This window comes from Sapajus apella, unplaced genomic scaffold (genome assembly GCF_009761245.1).
Source record: "Sapajus apella isolate SASKATOON/1434 unplaced genomic scaffold, GSC_monkey_1.0 scaffold6, whole genome shotgun sequence".
NCBI classification, from domain to species: domain Eukaryota; kingdom Metazoa; phylum Chordata; class Mammalia; order Primates; family Cebidae; genus Sapajus; species Sapajus apella.
The window spans coordinates 44139356-44158827 of NW_022436946.1; the positions used below are offsets into that span (position 1 = coordinate 44139356).

Below are 19472 nucleotides of genomic sequence, written 5' to 3' on the forward strand. Positions count from 1 at the left end.
CTTAGCACTTTGGGAAGCTGAGGTGGGTGGATTGCTTGAGCCCAGGAGTTTGAAACCAGCCTAGGCAACATTGCAAAACTTTGTCCCTACTAAAGAGACAAAAAATTGCCAGGGCATGGTGGTGTGTACCTGTAGTCCTAGCTACTTGAGAGGCTGAGGTGAGAGAATCCCCTGAGCCCAGGAAGACAAGGCTGCAGTGAGCCATGATCACACCACTGTATTCCAGTCTGGGTCACGGGAGTGAGACAAAAAGACTTAGGGGGACTATTGGGAACATTTAACTGTATTTTGCAATGTGAGAGGGACATGAGATTGGGGGGGCAGGGGCACAATGACATAGTTTGGATGTCCCCTCTAATTCTTATGTTGAGATGTAATCCCCAGTATTGGAGGTGGGGCATGCTGGGAAGTGACTGGCTCATGGCAGTGTGTTTCTCATGAATGATTAGCACCCTCCTCTTGCTGTCCTCGTGATGTAAGTCCTCAAGAGATTTGGTTGTTTAAAGTGTGTGGCATTTCTCCTCTTTCTTGCTCCCGCTCTTGCCATGTGACGTTCCTGCACTAGTTTCACCTTGCACCATGAGTAAAAATTCCCTGAGGCCTCCCCAGAAGCAAAGTAGCTTTGGGGCTACTTTGGCACCGTGCTTCCTGTACAGCTTGCAGAACCATGAGCCAATGAAACCTCTTTTGTTTATAAATTACCCACTCTCAGGTATTCCTTTACAGCAATGCAAGAACAGACTAATATACATGCAGACCCCATGAGTACAGTACTGCTGCTGCTGCATCAGCACCTCTGTTATTATTCTGATTACTGCTGCTACTGCATAAGAAGCTCAACTAGCGCTGCAAGATCCTGGAAGTCCACAGGCCATTTGAAACTGCTGAATTAGCTGCTGATGCCTCTGAGGCCCCAGGTTCCCCACTGCTGACCCAACAATGCTGCTATTGCAGCAGACTTCTGTGATCTGAAGGTTCCTGCCATTGCCAGAACCTAAGCCAAAATAGAAAAGTATTGTCTCTCTTCCTCCCCATTCTACTCTCTATTTTCCCTCATTGGTAGACTCTAGCCAGAAATGAACTGACAATGGAGTTCAGGGAATGTTTTTAGGCTTGCAGCCCTTTTCAGTACACAGGATAGATAGCAAAGTAGTGTGAAAATGTTGCTGGATGGTAACAGACAAAAAGCCAACACAGTGTCCTTGCATGATCTTTGATAGTCATTTAAATCATGGTTGATCTAATCAGTAGAAAATCTCTAAGCCTAGATTAGGATGTTTTCTTTCAAAGATGGCCATTTATGCTTGACAACTCACATATAGTCATTTATTTTCAGGGAAACCTTTCTTGAGTGTGTATAGGGAAATTACATTCACAACTCCGGAGAGTACCACTTATATACAGTATCATGTAAATGATGTCCCTTGGAGTTTTGTTTTGTTTTTTTAATCACAAGGACCCTATTGCTTCTTGGTCTTCTGTTTCTGGCACATATTTTAAAATGGCTGATCTGTTTGGAAGGAGTAAGAGTGTTCCAGGAGCCTAGCAATGTAATGGCAATTCTTTTTAGCAGGACCTGTCTAGTCTGCCTTATTGTCCACAGTAAAAATTTCCATGTAGTACTTTGACAGAAACAATAAACTGGTTCTTCTTTCTCCCCTCCCCCACAAAAGAGGAGAAAAATGGTAAGGCCAGTAGAGAGTTGGGAATTCTGTCAGTTACTTTTTAACGGAATTTGAGCTACCCCAAGAGAGGGCTTAGATACTTTAGATTGTCTTAAGGATTGGGGCAAATCCCTAAATCAGCTTGGCACTAGACTTTCTGAGTTTTACAGAACACTGATTCTCCACAAGTGCAGGGAGTAATGGATCGCATGAAGACTAACTTCTCCAGCACAATAGGCTATAATGCTATGTTGTGGTTTACAGAGAAATGGTTCAACTATAAAAGTCAAATGAGACCAGCACAGTAAACTTGAATATAGGCTTAGTTCTTTCTAAATCAACATACCAGTGAGTACTGCATGAGGGAAGCACTAGTAAATGGAAAAGCAATCTGGTTGCTACTCAGTAACTCCAGAGAAAACTGGAGCTACTGATCAGGGTAAGGAACCTGGAGCATATAGGTCAGATATCCTGCTTAGTTTACATTAATTAGAAAAGCACCAAGAGAGGCCAGATGCATTGGCTCATGCCTGTAATCCCAGAACTTTGGGAGGCCAAAGCAGGTGGATCACTTGAAGTCAGCAGTTCGAGACCAGCCTGGTCAATGTGGTCAAATCCTGTGTCTACTAAAAATACAAAAATTAACTGGGCATGGTGGTGGGTGCCTGTAGTCCCAGCTACTCAGGAGGCTGAGGCGGGAGAATTGCTTGAACCCAGGAGGCAGAGGTTGCAGTGAGCCGAGGTTACACCACGGCACTCCAGCCCATGTGACAAAGCAAGCTTCCGTCTAAAAAAAAAAAAGCACCAAGACATCATATCATTAATTATCCTAGAGTTTTACAATTCCAATAGAACTTGAATTTGTAACATTAATATCCTAAAGGCCACAAGATGAAATGTTGCTGCATGAAAGACTCTCTATGGTCATCCAACCCAGATTTTCTGCGTGTTTTCATGTGCTTTTCTGTCTCCATACTATCTGTTTGTATTTATCTTTGCTTTTCTTGGTATGAGCAAATCTGTGATGCTGTGTCTCTACCTTGCTTTGTCTATCTTGCTTTCCACCTTTCTGTTCCTTCCTAATCTCCTACCACTCTAACTTTATACCCTATCATTTTGCACTGATACATTTTCTATTACATGTTGTATTTACTGAACAGTTTTAAGTTCTCAGTTCTCCATTTAAAACGACAGATGAATAGATAATTTCATCTTTTTCTACTTAAATGAAACGTTCATTTTTCATGTAGGGGGCCACACCCGATTTTTCTCCTATAATCGGTATGAGAAAAAAGATTCTTCTCCTGATTTAAAAACATTCCTATCTTAGGAACTTCATTTTAAACGCTTTAAATAAGTTCCATGAACTGAAGTAGAAAAATACTTCAGATTCATTCTTGATCTACTTTCTCTGCCCACATTTTTAATCTGGATTGAATTCAGCCCCATCCTCTCATGTTAGTGGTTAATTCAGCCCCACATTAAACTGAGAAGGGGAAGAAAGAGGCGGAGACCTAGATTTCACAGCTGTCATTCCAGACACTTCCCATCTCCTTCTCTCCTATGTTGAGAGAAGGATATTCGAAGGGAACAGTTATAGTTCCTGAAAAGGTCAGATCTATGAATTTAGTATGGACTACAGGCCTAGTAAAAGTCCCTACAGCCGAACCTGCCCTTGTGAATGGTTTGAAACACATGAAAACTATGGAGAAAGTCTTTTCAGTAGACAGACAATTACTGCCCAGTCTTACTGCATCTGTCCATGAGGTTTGGACAGTTCTCCCTCAGGACAATTTTATTCTTAATTTGGAGTTAGTTTTGAGGTTCCTATATCTCCTGTTCCTGCTTAGAATTAAAGAATCTTAGATTCCTTTGAAACCACCTGACCCAACTGCCTCAATTTCTAAATAAAAATATTGATGATATGATGGACTCGTTCAAAGTTAGGAAACCAGTTAGTGAAAGGGCCTGAAAAAAAAATCTTACTCTTCTCCTAGGTGCTATTTCACACTTCATGATGCCTTGCAAAGATTAGATATACAAGAATACATAAGAATTTCCACTAAAAGTCACCCTGGAAAAAGCAACATAAATCTTTGGGGAAATGTAGTCTGAAATGACTGCACTCCACCAGTTAGTCAACATGTTAGCTAGCTACCTGGAAACTAGAGTCAAATTAAAGGATTATCCAGGCAGCACTCAAGGCCTCCATCTCTAAAAGATGCTAACAAGATGGCACCCTTGTGTGAATTAGAAAAATATCCTTTGCCTGGGAAGGTGCAGCCCCTTGAGAATAAGATGCCCCTTCCTTCAGGTGAATGTGCCAGCAGCTGTCTGCAGTGTGGCAAGTGGAGAGTGAGATGGTTTCAGTCGCCACTTCGCCCCTTGGGTGAGCATCCTTGTGCATTTACCAGAAATCCTCTCTTGGAGACCATATGTGGGTGGGAGTTGCTTTGATAAGCAACTTGAGGTGGGGTAGAGAGAGCCAAGCAGCAGTAAATGGTCACTAGCCTGCCTCCTTTGGAGGGTGACTCTGCTTAACCAAGTGGGGCACAAAGTTTGGGCTCAGAGGAGAGGCTGAAGGCTGCCCTGGAATTCCTTCTATGTCCTGCTCACCCTCCTCCCTCCAAGGGCCTAGGGTTCTGAGTTAGAGCATGAGTTATCATGGTGTAAATTCTACAATTCCCCTGAAAACAGTCTACAGTGTCAGAGGTCGAAGAGTGCTCTGGTATTAATGCTGGAGGTAGCACTTCCATTCTGAGATAGTTCAAATACTTCCTTCCTCTTCATCGTCTATGGGCAAAGTTGACTTTGCAGTCGACTGATGAATATGAATCTTGTATTGTCTTAGCTGTGTGGCGACTTTGAACTAATTCTCTTACAGCTGCTGAGATTCCTTTTCTTCATCTATAAAATGGTCTTTGCTATAAGAATTAAAGGAGACAACACATTGGCAAACAGAAGTGCAACTAATGTGGCCAACAGGAGGGGAAAGGGCTTTCTCCCATCTTCCCTCCCACTCCATCTCACTCCAGGGCAGAGAACTTACTGGTGGGAGCCTATTGCACTGTCTGTGTCACTACAGACCTTTAGCTCTCAGGGCCGAAAGGAACTGGGCACCAGAACAGCTCACTGAAAAGGAAGAGAGGATGATACCTGAGGTTTGATTTGTCCTTTGGGTACCACAATTTCCACACTTTCTACCTTAGGTACTGCTAAATTGAAGTCTTCCCTACTAATGGGTGCCCTGCAGACTACAAAGTATCTCTACTTATTTATGAGTAGGAAGGCTGTCAGAGTGGTTAAGAATGAGCATTGGTAATGGAGAGACCTAGGTTTGAATCCTGGCTCTACTTTTTTACTTTTTGTGAGGCCCTGGGCAAAAGTCAGCCACAGTTTTTCTTAACTTAAAGTCATTAGTTCTAGATAGTTTCCTGATACAAAAAAAAAAAAAAAAAAACACTCAATAAGCATTAACATTATTACTAGGGGCCTGCTGGGTCAAGTGCTCCTGAGTTACTCTTTTAAAAAATCCCTCACAAGTGGCAGAAGGAGGAGACAATGCCTGGCAGTCCCTGGGTCAGGTGGCAGCCAGGGAAGGCAGGAGGTAGGGACTGCAATTGGGACTGCTGAGCTGCAGCAGGTTGTGCCCCCGGGTTTGCACAAAATTTGTTATCAATAGGGTGAGTTCTCCCAGAATTGACGATTCTCAGATTGCCCAAGGAGGGGGTATCCGGGATCAGATGCAAAAAATGATTGACACATCACCATGAACAGAAATGGTGAACTAAGGGTGAGGCATGGAATTGCAACCATATCACAAAAGAAATGGAGGACACAAGTTTACAATAGTTACCATATCCGCTTATATTCAGGACGTGAAGGACTTTCTGGTCACACCCATTCCTTCTCCCAGGGCTTTTTGGAAGCCAGGGAGAGAAAACACACTGGGCACATACTGTATCACTGATGACTGGGGCTATAAAGCCTCTTCCAGGTGGTCCAGAAAGCAAGACCACATTCTGCTGCTAGCCCGAGGATGATGATATGTAACTATTAAATTTTCAGGGGTTTGAGGTCAAGCATCCTGTCTAATATCTTTTTTCCCCATAAACAGTAGGTGCTCAATAAACAAGCATGACAGGAGGGGAAATGAGGAATGCACAGGATAAATAAAATATCCCTGATGATTTCCAGGCCTGTTAATCTTTGTCCTTTCTCAATGGTAAATCTCAAATAAGGGCTCAGCGCTTGTCCTACCAACACCTCTAAACCATCTCCATAATCTGGATCTGAACTACCCAGTGTCCACCGGGGGTCCTGGGATGAAGGAAGACGTGTTTCTTTCACCGTCATCATGATCGATTACTTCTTCCCTTCAAGTCCAGAGTCGCAGTCAGCGTACATAAGGCCATCTCCAGTCCTCTGCTTCCACGGCTGGGGAGAGGCAAGGTCTCCCTTCGCCGTCGTACCCTGCCCTGGAACAGGAACTCTGGGGAAGAAGGGGGACTCCATCAGCAAGGAAGCCCTCCGGCTTCACTCTCCTACAGGCAGTCCCGCGAGCGCGGCCAAAGCGATGCAGCGTGCGGGGGAAGCTCGGGGAGCGCGGGCGGGCGTTGGCGCGGGGCCCGAGTAGGCGTGGAGCCCGGGTCGGCGTGGAGGGACGTGTCACCCGCGCGGAGGCACGGCCTGTGGCCGGGCGTGGGCAGGCGCGTAGCCGGCGTGCTCCCCTCGCGCTCGGGCGGTGCGGGCGCGGCCGGCGCTCCTGCAGAGGGAGCTGTGCGCCCGGCTTGGCGCACACTCGGCGCCGCTCGCTCCCTCTTGCCGCCGCCGCCGCCGCTGGGCCCGCCCGCCGGGGAGGGGCTCCCGGGCTCGCCGATAGCGGCTTCCTGCTCCCGCACTTCCTCGCCGCCGCGCCGCCAGTCCGTGAGTGCTAGCTTTGGCCGGGAGCCGCCCGCCTGCCGCCGCCACCTGTCCCGCCGCTACTGCGCCCCAGCCGTGCCTGGCTGCCAGCCGGGCTCACTCAGGTCCGCTCCTGGAGCCCGCGCCCCTCCACGCTGCCCCCTGTCCGTCCCCGGCCATGCTGTCCCTCCAGTACCCCGACGTGTACCGCGACGAGACTGCAGTAAGTACCCCTGCCCGCGCCCACAGTGCTCCTGGGCGCTGGTGCCGCGCATGCCTGGCCGGTGGCGCCCGCAGCTCCTCTCCCTGCAGCCCCCCGCCCCCCGCGTCCCTCCTCTCTCCCTCGGCCTTTGTTTGGGAGAATTGGGTCGGGGGCGCTGGGCTCCTCCCCACCGCGGGGGCCCCGCCGGCGGTCACTCAGCTGGTGCTGGCGGCGGAGCCTGTGGGCAGCGCCGCCCGGCCGCTTCCCAGAATCAATGGGGTCAAGGGCAGACGCCCGGGTAGGAATGGGTGTCTTCAGGGAGTGGGAAGACTGACGGTGTCACTGCTTTTTTGACTGGCGGAGCCTCTTGCTTAAATATGGTGGTAGGAGAAAGTGTCCGCTGGTGTGTGTGTGATGATGTCACATTTAAAAACAAAAGCAAACTTTTAAAACTTACACTTTAAAGTCCTTAAAGTTGTAGCATATTCATTCGATTTTAAAACGTCAGTTGGGCGTCTACCTTGTCCCAGGTCGGATGCTGAGCATTGGGCCCTGGTGGTGCCAGAGACCCAGACAGAAATGGGAAAGGCGGAGCAGTGACCCCATAGTGTGGCCATGCTGATCCAAGTTTTAAGAAAAGATGTTGAGAGAGGATGAGGGGAGGTCTTAGAAGGGAGAAGGGTTGACCTTTTTCAGAATGAGTAAGTTTTGTCTAGTGGTGGAGCTGACCGCCATTTGCCTAAGCTGTAGATGAACTCAGGGTAACTGTTGAGATCCAGTAGGTGGAATTCTGGGCAAACACCTTTTTTATGTAAACATGAATTTGACATTTTAAGAACTGGATTGCATCCAAATGTTTTGGCCGTGATTCTCTTACTAATAGCTACATTTCTCAGACTACTTAAAATATAATCAGAATAAATATGGATTTGTGTAATAGAGTTTTAATTTTTTTCTGTTTACTTTCCCAAGTTATGCCAGAAAGTGTTTACTTTAAAGCACGTGTTACCCTGGGGTAAAGGGTGCTGACGCTTTAGTGTAAAGGATATATTGTTTTAAATTAAGACTTCCTGGTGACACTGATGCATTCATGGTTTCTTTGACCAGTGGCCCTCTGGTAACCATGTTTTCTCAGTCTGCTCAGCTGCTTGCTTATTAAATTTACCCTAACAACTCAAGAAGCTCTATTTCTGTGGTTTAAAGGGTTGTTGCCTTTGCATATGGGAGTAAAGTGATCCTGCTGGAATGGAGAAAGAGGCTAGACTAAGTGAGAAGACCAGAGTGCTAGTTCTGGTTGTGTCATTCACTAGTTAGGCGACTTTTAGCAGCTTTTTCACCTGTTACAGGCCTTTTTTCCTCATATGTGAAATATTAGGACTGACTTGCTTGCTTACTTCTGCAGTAGGAATGTTACCATTCATTCATTCACGTGATAGTATAGCTCTGCCGTGTTCCAGACTAGTAATGGGAAGACATGTGACTATCTTGGTTCTGGTTCTTAAGGATCTAAATATAAAGAACTACCCATTCTGTGGTTTGGTTAGTGCAGTTTTAGGTTTGTTTTTAGAGTTACTTGTTAGTTTTTCACTCCTCTGGGTGCCTAAATCCTACAGTTTATTTATCTATGTTTAATAGTTCATGAAAGATTTAAGTGAGGATTTTATGAAGACATCTAAAAGATTAGAAAGGTTTAAGTGAGGATTTTATGAAGACATCTAAAAGATTGTAAACAATTAACTTGGAAGGGTATGCTGTGGATGTTAATACACTCCAGTTCCTTCTCATTAAACAACTCATAACTCTAAGCATCGTGGCCAAGGGAAGGTAGCTCTGGCCCATTCTAGATCCTGTTTTGTGGCTCCCTGATAGCTTATGGTGGGGTACCTTTTTTTTTTTTTTTCCCATTAAGGTTTTGGTTACTAAGCCCTAGGCTTGACTTAGGTATTTGCTTAAATTGTAGCCTTTGATTTCTAGGATGGATTTGTTTCTCCCCAGCATCAGCTGGCGAATTGCTGTAGTTCTCCGTCTCTTTCGCTCAAGTACCTTCAGCCACATGTTCAGTACTCTCCTGCTGAAAGGGTTGGAGCATTGAAACCGTTTTGGTGGATTTCTGCCTTTTTGTGCAGAAATTTGGAAGCTATGACACTTCTTGTGCCATGCCATTGACCATTGCTTAAGAAAGTTGCTATCAGGAAATTCAGGCCTGCTACAGGGGACTTACACCCTGATAGAAGAGGCTTTAGGATGAGAGGAGCACACAGAAGAGGATGGGACTACTTTCCATCAGAGAAGGAGGTATTATGTGAATTGAGTCTGGAAGTTGACCATTTGGATAAGGGACAAAGGACATTCCTGATCCTGTGACTAAAATAATTGATAGCTGTGCAGGCCTGGATGGTTGTGGAATTGCATTTGTTTGCAGGATGGCAAGAAAGCCATTCTGACCAGACCATCAATAGATAGGTAAACTTGCATGGGCCTGGAAAGATGAGCAGGGCAGGTTTGATGGGTCCTGCCTACTGTATGTATGAGTCTGTACTTTATCCTGAAGGCAGTGGGTAAGCTGTTGAACAGTACAAGTAAAATATCAAACAAGATTAAGTAATACAGTACCTTATCAGGGCTCTATTTTTAAAACCTCTTGACTAGCAAACTTAGGTGGAAGAATTCAATTCAAGGGCCATGGCTATAAGACATATCAACCCCATTTGTAGGGTATGGTTTTAAAAAAGAAAGATTGGAAGTGGGGAGTTGTGGCTCCTGGGATTGACTGTGGAATTGTCCTAGAGAGAATCAGTTTCTTGTCCTAGTTAAAAATATCTGATCAATAACTTCCATCTGCTGTAGATGGTGTGCCCAGTCTGGACAGATAGGGCTGCTTGGTGTAAATTTCTGGATATGCCCGAATTTTAGTATCATCGTAATCCAGGAACTTTTTTTTTTTTTTTTTTTTTTTTGAGACGGAGTTTCGCTCTTGTTACCCAGGCTGGAGTGCAATGGCGTGATCTCCGCTCACTACAACCTCGGCCTCCTGGGTTCGAGCAATTCCCCTGCCTCAGCCTCCTGAGTAGCTGGGACTATAGGTGCGCGCCACCATGCACAGCTAATTTTTGTATTTTTAGTAGAGACGGGGATTCACCATGTTGACCAAAATGGTCTCGATCTCTTGACCTCCTGATCCACCTGCCTCGGCCTCCCAAAGTGCTGGGATTATAGGCGTGAGCCACTGCGCCTGGCCCCAGGAACATTTTTTAAGAATCTGTTCTGCCTCCTCTGATGAATGGGGAAAAGGGTCGGCTGATTGCTTTAGTCTCAGGTTTGGTTCTAAACTTGGTATGGCTCTGGGCATGTTACCCAACTTTGTGGCTGCTGTTGCTTCTAGAAGTGTATGATTGAAGGATGCTTTACAATTTGAAATTTTCTGATTTTGTAATACTAGGAAAAGGAGATTGTTATTTTAAGCCTGTTTTATAACCACCTCAAGGTGTGTAAAATGAGAAGACTTGCAGATGAGAAGAAAAGAAAGTTTTTGTTCATTGGTGGCAATCTGCTGAAATGTAGAGAGGTCAGGATTGAGAGTTGGTAACTTGATGAAGACCCATCAGGAGAGGCTTTAGTCAAGTTTTATGTTCCTTACTCTTGTTTTTATGTCCCTTGCTCAGTCAGTTGTTTAATATTCCCAGAGGGTTCTGCCTTACCTGCCCATTTATCCAGTTGTGCATTTCCCCAGGAGTCCTTTTACCTGGCATCAGATGAGGACAGATGTGGAGAACCTGGTGTTGTAAGGCCCAGGGAGATTGTTCTCACCCAGCCAGGAGCCACACTGGAACTAGCGCAGCACCAGGCTTTCCTTAGGGAATAGCCCTTACCTTTGGGTATTGTAGAACAAAGCAAGGAGACAGATTAGAAATTCATCTGAAATAGATAGAGGAAGTCTTCCCAACAACCTTATACAAGAAGCCTTAACCAGAATGTTGTAGTGGTTCAGAGACTTGATTGGCAGGACACCATCAATGTGGTTTCAGTTATGGCGTTAATTTTTTTTTTTTGCGGGGGGTGGGGGTGGGGCAGGGAATGGAGTCTTGCTGTGTCGCCCAGGCTGGAGTGCGGTGGCATGGTCTCAGCTCACTGCAATCGTCACCTCCCGGGTTCTAGAGATTCTCCTGCCTCAGCCTCCCGAGTAGCTGGGATTACAGGCATCTGCCACCACGCCCGGCTAATTTTTAAATTTTGAGTAGAGATGGGGTTTCACCATGTCGGCCAGGCTGGTCTTGAACTCCTCACCTCAAGTGATCTGCCTGCCCCAGCCTCCCAAAGTGCTGGGATTATGGGTATGAGCCACTGCACCCGGCCCTTATGGGGTTAATCTTGGTAGTATCAGGTAGAGAGATTTTGTAATAATTTTTACTGCTGGATAATTTGTTTTGGCACAATCACTTGAATGGTGAAAGCTGCTTCTATTGCTCCTTCAAATGACTTCAGGTGGCCTTTAAGGCCAGGCCCAGGACTTTGTGGTGGGAGCTCCAGAAAGCTTCCTTCAGCCAGGCTCTACTTACACTAAGCAGTTTTATTTCTTCCAATATCATGGTACGCTGAATGGGTGATGCTTTTGCACCTTCTTTTTGTAAACAGTGAAAACATTTTATAACAATAAAAAGGAAGAAAGACATTCGTTTTAAAATGTTCTGCCATTGCATTTAAGTCAGCTTTTTTAGCTTAAGTCAATTAGAATCATTATACTACATATTAGTAACTTGCTTTTTGGCAGTTTAGACTTAAAGCGAAAGTAACTGTGGGCTCCATTGCAGGGAAATTTCTAATCGTTGGGAAGTTCAGCGGAACAGGAGGGTGAGCACGTGTGTGTTAGCTCCCTCCCTGTCGTGCCCTTCTTGCGTGCCCACTGCATTGTCCACTGTATTGTGTCATTCTGTGCTTGGCCGCTGACAGCACGTTTTCAAGTTTCTTTAGCACAGTGGCAGGTCTTTGTTTTGTGTTGTAGGGACAGAGCGGTTTCCTGTTCTGACCTTTCGTCTTTCTTTCCTCTCTAGCTAAAACATTCTTTTCATGAAGGGTGGCTTGACACCTTTGAGAACCTGCCAACTTGGTTCATGTGGTAATTTGAGCACACATGTTGCCAGTGAGCCAATTAGTATTTTTGTCCACCCCTTTCCTATTTCTCCATTACATTAAAAAAAACACCAGTTTTAATTGGGATTAGAGAGCAATTATCTAATACCTCATTTTATCTTTTGCAGGTGCAGGATTATCATGGATATAAAATTAGTGATCCTTACGCCTGGCTTGAAGACCCGGACAGTGAGCAGACAAAGGTAATTTGGTTTCTAATTAAAGATAAGGCAGCCTTAGTAGCTAGCACCAAATTGTCAGTAACCATAGCTTTTTCTTTCTGTTGTTCTCCTTGTTTTCTGCCATGAGATGGTGAGTATACCTGTTGCTACCACTACTTTTTGTCAAATGATTAATGGGAAAAAGACAAAAGCATGGCTTAGTCCCAGAGAAAATCATGTAAGTGCTTCAAATAATGTTTATGGTTCATAGTGACACTGAGGAGCTATTTTAAATGAAAATATCAGAAAACTGATTTTTGCCAAAAGAAAAAGTAAAAACCTAGATAGAAATGATGTTAAAGGAAAAAAATGCCTAAATATTTTTTTCCCAAGAAAAGGAAATCTTATATATGAAACAAATATCAGGTCTTGAAAACCCAATACTGGCCTTAGATTGCTTATTGATGTTAATACAACAACAATGAAACAAATACTAAGTTATAAATAGAAGAACATTCTTGTATTTTCTAAAAGTAAAGGGGCAGAGAGGAGCATTTTTGGCTCTAAAAGCATAAAGCTATCATATTCTTTTGGAGAAACAGTGTTTCAAGGACCCTGCTGAAGTCTCATTTCAATAATGAAGGTGGCCCAAAGTCCATGTCCCACAGATACTTTCCTCTTCTTCGAGTGCCGGGGACTTGTCACTGACATATACTTTTTTTTTTTTTTCTGAGATAGAGTCTCACTCTGTAGCCCAGGCTGTAGAGTGCTGGTGTGATCTTGGCTCACTGCAACCTCTGCCTCCTAGGATCAAGCAATTCTTGTGCCTCAGCCTCCTAAGCAGGTGGGTTTACACGCACGTGCCACCACACCTGGCTAATTTTTGTATTTTTATAGTACAGACGGGGTTTCACAATGTTGGCCAGGCTGGTTTCAAACTCCTGGCCTCAAGTGATCGTCCTGCCTTGGCCTCCCAAAGTGTTGGGATTACAGGTGTGCACCATCACCCCCAGGCCATTTATGTATACTTTATGTAGTTAATTAAGTTTGCTTGGGTAGGGGAATAGTGTTTCTCAAGTTCATCTTAAATTCTTTGATTCTTTTATTTATAATCGTAGTACGTAATACTTAGTACATATTTACAGTTTCTAATATGTTCACCATCCCCAAATTTATTCTAGCTTTTTTGAGTCACAGGGTACGTTTCCCATTAAAAAAAAAAAAAAATGTTAAATGCACTCTAGGTAGTTTTTCAGGCCAGTCTTCACACACCTGTGTCTTAACTCCACCTGTTTCTTGTGGTCCCGTGCCACTGTATATACCAGTGTTCTCTGAAGAACTAAATTCAGATTTGCCAGGAAAGCATCCGTTACTGAAGTGGAATTGCCCATCTCTCTACTGGGTTAAGGAAAGGGATGGAGTGAAGAGCTTAGCTGGAGCATGAGGGTATATGGAGAAAAGAGGAGAAAGTAGAGACAGGGGAGTAAACCACATGATCATCTCTTTCTTCTTCCTTTAGTCTCAAGCACTGGCTCACCTGCTTTCTGCCACCTCACCTGTTCTTTGTGAGTAGTGTCTCTCCTTTGCCCACTGCAAAGCTCTTAGGACTTCTTTTTATCCTTTGTCCCTAAAGTAGGCACACTGCTATTTTGAGATTTCCTAATGGTTTTTACTTTTATCTGGAATCCTACATTCTTTCTCTTTCTAACTCCCTTCAAGAAAGACAATGATCTCATGAGTGAGAATGGTTGATATTTGGTGTTTAATTTTTCTTTCAAGAAGCACTGGATTATAGAAGTGGACAGGCAGAAATTCTAAAGTGAGAAACACATGAGTATCCCTAGGAATGGTGAAGGCTGTAGCTCTGCACATAAGGCTGGGGGAATAGAGAGCAGGTGTGCAGTCACCTTCTCACTTCATCCCTGCCATAGATTACCTTGATTGTTCAGCATTGGGCTGAGCTGAGACAGAGGGATTGGGCCTGGGAGTGGAGAGTCACACGCAGCTGCATAACCGGTACTGGCTAGCAAGCACCAGGGAAGAGAATGAAGTTCCTCTGCTTCTCTTGGAAAATTGTCCCCAAGGATGTGATGATTTCTTCACCTGAAGTATTGGCTATAACCTGGATTCCTAGAGCCTTTGATGGTGATTGAGTGACTCAGCACTGTCAGAATGACCCTGGTCTTATCTGTTAATGAATGTATACTCTGCTGTTCCTTCGTTGATAATGACAGGTCCACGGATGACAAGCCACTTATTAGTGGATATCAAGCTTCCAATTAGTGGATGAAACTGCTAATTAGTGATCTCACAGTCAGCACTTGATAGAAACTAAGACATTGGAGTGTACACTGTTATTTTTGTGGTATACATTTCTTCGATGCTTACTATGTGTCAGGCACTTTACCGGGAGTTCTGCATACCCTGTTCCGTTTTTAACTCTCAAACTCTGAAGTTGATCTTTTTATTTCCTCCATTTTACAGATGAAGAAATTGAGGTGCTGAGTGATTAAGTACCTTGTCCATGGTTACTCAGCTAGTAAGTGTGTAGTCAGGGATGGAACCCAGGTAGACCAGGTGGTTATCAATTACGTATTAAAAAATAAGTAAAAATAAAAAGCCTAGGTGTAATAGCTTTGCAGATGCAAGTGAAAGGAATTTATTCATGCTGTGCTTGCCATGCGCCTTTGTAGGCCCTCATGCATGGACCATGGGCCGGCTCCCACTCCCATGCTGACCTGTTCTTTTTATTTTAAATGTATTTTTTAAATTGTAATCCTTCAGAGTACTGTAATCGTACATCCTTCTCTGACTTCATATTCTACCATGGCAGTTTTTCATGTTAGTAAGCAGTCTTTACAGCCCAGAATTTTAATAAGAGTCATACCATTTCTTCAAGCAAATGCACTATATTATGCCTAATGACTTCACTATTGTTAGAAATGATTATTTTCAACTTTTCATTATTACAAATAATGTCCCAAACAAGCGATTTTCCAAATGTCCACATTTCTGACAATGCCATGATCACTTGTTGCAGTAGCCTTGAAATCTCTTCTCCATTCCCAGGTATTGGCTTTGGTCATTGCTTTCAAATGGGTTCCTTTTTCATCATTGATGGCATATATGAGTGTTACTGACTCTTTTTTTAGAGACAAGGGTCTCACTCTGTCACCCAGGCTGGAGCGCAGCTATCTTCTGGTCTCCAGCTAACTTCCTGCCTTAGCCTCCCAAGTAGCTGGAACTACAGGCACAAGTCACCACACCTGGCAAGAGTGCTGCTACCACACCTGGCTAAACTAGCTACTGCTACCGATTTTATATTTATTTGTACCTAGTCCCTTTATTGAACTCACTAATTAAATAAATCTGCAGTTTCTTCCCTTAGGTTTCTAGATACATAATCATATTTAATCAAATTTAGTGGTGATTTTATTTTCTCTTCTACCAAACTTTATTTTATATATTTTGTACGTAGTAATTTTTTTGAACTCAGTAATTTGAAAAAGTTTTCAGTTATTTCCCATAGGTTTTCTAGTTATATAATCATATAACCTACAATTAATAATTCTTTTCTCCTCTACCAAATTTTGGTGCAAGTCTTATTGCATTGGTCAAAGCTCTGCAAAACATGTAAGAATAGTAGTGATGAAGAACATTCTAGCCTAGTGTTTAAATTGTTATTTTGAGTGACATTTGTCATCTTGTTCAAGCATTGTTATTCCTACTTTTAGTTTTGGATTTCAATTTCTTTTTAATACCAATCAGGATAATTATATAGCTTTACTAATAATATTAAAATGTTCTTGAGTTCCTGTGATAAAATGCAGTTTTTTCTTATCTGCTTTTATGTTCCTTACAACTATATTTACAAAAAAAGTCAATCAGTATTCTGTTATCCAATACAAAAACCAGTAGCCACTTATAGCTCCTGAGGACCTGAAATGTGGCTGGTCTGAATTGATTATGTGTTGTAAGCATAAAATACATGCTGGATTTCAAACACTTGGTTTGAAAAAAAAATGTAAAATATCTTAATATTTTATATGGATTACATAGAACCAGTCAGGATATTAGAAACATCTGTAGCTCTCTTATAAGATCTGAAAGTAGGGCTTTGATTTAATGTAGTATTTAATACAGGTTGGCCAATTCTGACAGCATTTAAGGCTATATCATTTACAAAACAAAATCAGAGAAGACTTGTAACAGAAAATTCTCAAAAACAGGGTTGAAATGATTTGTGTATAGTGGATTAAATAAAATATATTATTGAAATGAATTCTTTTATCTTCTTAATGTGGCTAGTAGAAAATTTTAAATTATATATGTAGCTTGCATAATGTATCTGCTGGGTAGCACTGCTCCTCTGTTTCTTTACCAAATATCTCTGTTAACATTTTTCACATCAGGGTTAGATTTGCTTCAGAGAATCAACTGAATTGTGTGTTATCTTCTACAATCTGAAGTATTTGCTATAAAATAGCAATATGGACCTTGATAGCTAGAAAAGATTCATCCAGATTCAACTGTCCCTCTGCCCCCTGTCCCCCCCCCGCCCCGTTTTTGAGAATTTTCTGTTATAAGTCTGCTCTGGTTTTGTTTTATAAAGGATATAGCCTTAAATGCCAGGCAGTGTCAGAATTGGCCAACCTATATTAAATACACGATTAAATCCAAGACCTACTGTTAGCATTTCAGATCTTGTAAAAGAACTACAGATGTTTCTCACTTCTTGACTCGTTTTTATTGGAAATGTAATAAGCAGCTTTTTATTTGTTTTAGAGGCTCTGTAAAAATTCTCCTTTTTACAGCAAGGTATGGCTAGTACACCTTTGTGTATATACTAATAATCGTGAATAGAAAATGTTCGTGCTGCTTTTCTGCTCATTTGAACAACACACCATACATTTTCAGTCTGGGACCAAAATTTAACTCATCAGATTCAAAATGATAGACCCACTGGCGTCAATAACAAGCCTCCTTAGAGCCGAAGGAGAGGTATGCGTGGAAGGTACACAGGGAAGGCCTAAGCTGCCCCCTCTGATACCCAAGGTATGCTTTCTTAACAGGTCAGCATGGTGCTGGGTGCTGTGGTTCACACCTGTAATCCCAGCACTTTGGGAGGCCAAGGTGGGTAGATCACCTTAGATCAGGAGTTTGAGACCAGCCTAACCAACATGGTAAAACGCCATCTCTACTAAAAATAAAATTGGCCGGGCGTGGTGGCGCACGCCTATAATTCCAGCCACTGCGTGGCTGAGGCAGGAGAATCGCTTGAATCCGGGAGGCGGAGGTTGCAGTGAGCAAAGATTATGTCACTGCGCTTTATCCCAGGTGAACAGCGAGAGTCTGCCTCAAAAAAAAAAAAAAAAAAAACACTACATCTGTAAAAACTGGTCTTGGGGAACTGTATGGAAATTAAACACCAAAAGTAAGGTAAAGGAAAAGCTGTGGGTTAGAAATGCTTTAGAGTCCTACGAAGTATGATATGCCCTTTAAGTGCATGTACCACAGTGAAATTTCACTGGTATAAATGGGATATCAGGGTAACCACGGTCGCATTAGCATGAAGGGCTACAGAAGGAGGTTTGCAGTCCTTAAAAATGATTTGAAGACTAGATAAGTAGGTCCCAATAATCAATTAGCCCGTGCTTCCCATTCTGCAGGCATTTCCAGTTTGTCGGACAGCTTTGTAGCTTGCAGAAGGAAGTTTGCCGCAGTCTTGGACCCTGTTGTTTTGGTAACCTGAGCCTCCATACAAATAACAGGTGGTTGAATTCCTAAACTTCCCTCTGGTATGTGTACTTAATTCCTCTGGCAAACAAACAGGCAAACCCCAAACCCCACACTGCCTTAGCTCTTCTGTACCACTTTCTTCCTCTCAGCTGGTCTCCTGGTCCCTTAGGGTATGTGCCCTGTTCAAATCTTACTTTATTATCATTGGCTCTTTCCCTCTCCTTCCCTGCCTGTCCACAAGCCACTTTCTGCGTGCCCACTGACATAGTTGAAATCACCCTTTTCTTTGTACCACAACCAGTAACATCTCCCATCAGCGTAAACTATTTTCTTCAAGATCAGTGGTGGCCCAGTGGCCAAATACAGAGACTCTCAGAAATCGGGCTAGGCACAATGGCTCACACCTACAATCCCAGCACTTTGGGAGGCCAAGGTGGGAGGATTGCTTGAACCCAGGCATTCAAGACCAGCTAAGACAACGTAATGAAACCCTCTTTGTTTTTTTTTATTTTTAAATTTTTCTTTGAGAAAGAGTCTCATTTCATAACCCAGGCTGGAGTGCAGTGGTGCAATCTCAGCTCACTGCAACCTCCGCTTCCTGGGTTCAAGTGATTTTCATATGTCAGCCTCGAGAGTAACTGGAATTACAGGCGCCCACCACCACGCCCAGCTAATTTTTTTGTATTTTTAGTAGAGATGGGGTTTTGCCATATTTGTCAGGCTGGTCTTGAACTCCTGACCTCAAGTAATCCGCCTGCCTTGGCCTCCCAAAGTGCTGGGATTACAGGTGTGAGCCACTGCGCCCAGACTTTGTCTTTTTAATTAAAAAAAAAATTGTGTGTGTCTGTGTGTCTGTGTGTGTGTGTGTGTGTGTGTGTGTGTGTAAAACCAGAGACTTACATAAATCAGTGTATGTTCTTCACTAGGGAGATGGAGCTCATGACCAGGGCGAATTGCAAATTGTCGACTTAGGATATGCAGGCAAAGAGAATGCTCTTCTGTCAGCTGTTCTTTTTTACCTTGCTTTCATCATGGAGGCAGCATCCCTCAGCTCTCTGGGGAAATGCTAAATTAGCATTTATTCTTCCTGGCCTCTTTACTCATGTGATACCAGGTAGTCTGTATTGCATAATTTGTTCCCCTTCCTGATAGTGATACTTTCTTTACTTTTCTGGCTTGGTTTTGCAACCTAGAAGTCCCAATAGAAGCAATGTTCTTGAACCTCAGTCTCCCCCTTTTACTGTGTCTTCACCCTTTTAGCTGAATATTCTAGAAGTTGTTACTGAGTTACTGAAGGAGAACTACACAAAGAAAAGAAAAATATATACCTTTCAAGGGGTAGCTGTCTTAGCTGTAACTGATTGTCAGATCTGTTACAGAACTGACTTTCTCAGAACTGTCCTCGAGCTTGGGCACATGAGTTAGCTAAATGTAGAGTGTCAGCGGCATTTATCTAATGACTTTGTTTCCCTGAGTGCTGCCTTGGGCAAAATGAGAGTAGCAACAACTCCATTTCCTTCACAGACCTTGAGAAGAGAACTCTAACAGGATTGGGAAAAAGTATTTTCGTTTATATTTGTTCCTTCTGAAAAATAAGATAAAATAATTTGTTTCAGAGAGGATGAAAGGAATATACAGTGCAGATATCTTTCCTAGGACGTGTGAGTTCCTGCTTTC

At 43.3% G+C, this 19472-nt stretch overlaps 1 protein-coding gene across 2 annotated transcripts in view; it reads left to right on the forward strand.

Annotated features, from left to right (window-relative positions):
* The first annotated feature begins 6517 nt into the window (after nt 1-6517).
* The window catches only part of PREP (prolyl endopeptidase), a 128772-nt gene continuing 115817 nt past the window's right edge, over nt 6518-19472 (forward strand). For both annotated transcript variants that reach the window (XM_032275152.1, XM_032275153.1), the window contains exons 1-2: nt 6518-6789; nt 12024-12098. In XM_032275152.1, the coding sequence (XP_032131043.1) occupies nt 6745-6789; nt 12024-12098 (120 nt within the window). In that variant the 5' untranslated portion in view covers nt 6518-6744. The remainder of the gene's footprint in view (nt 6790-12023; nt 12099-19472) is intronic.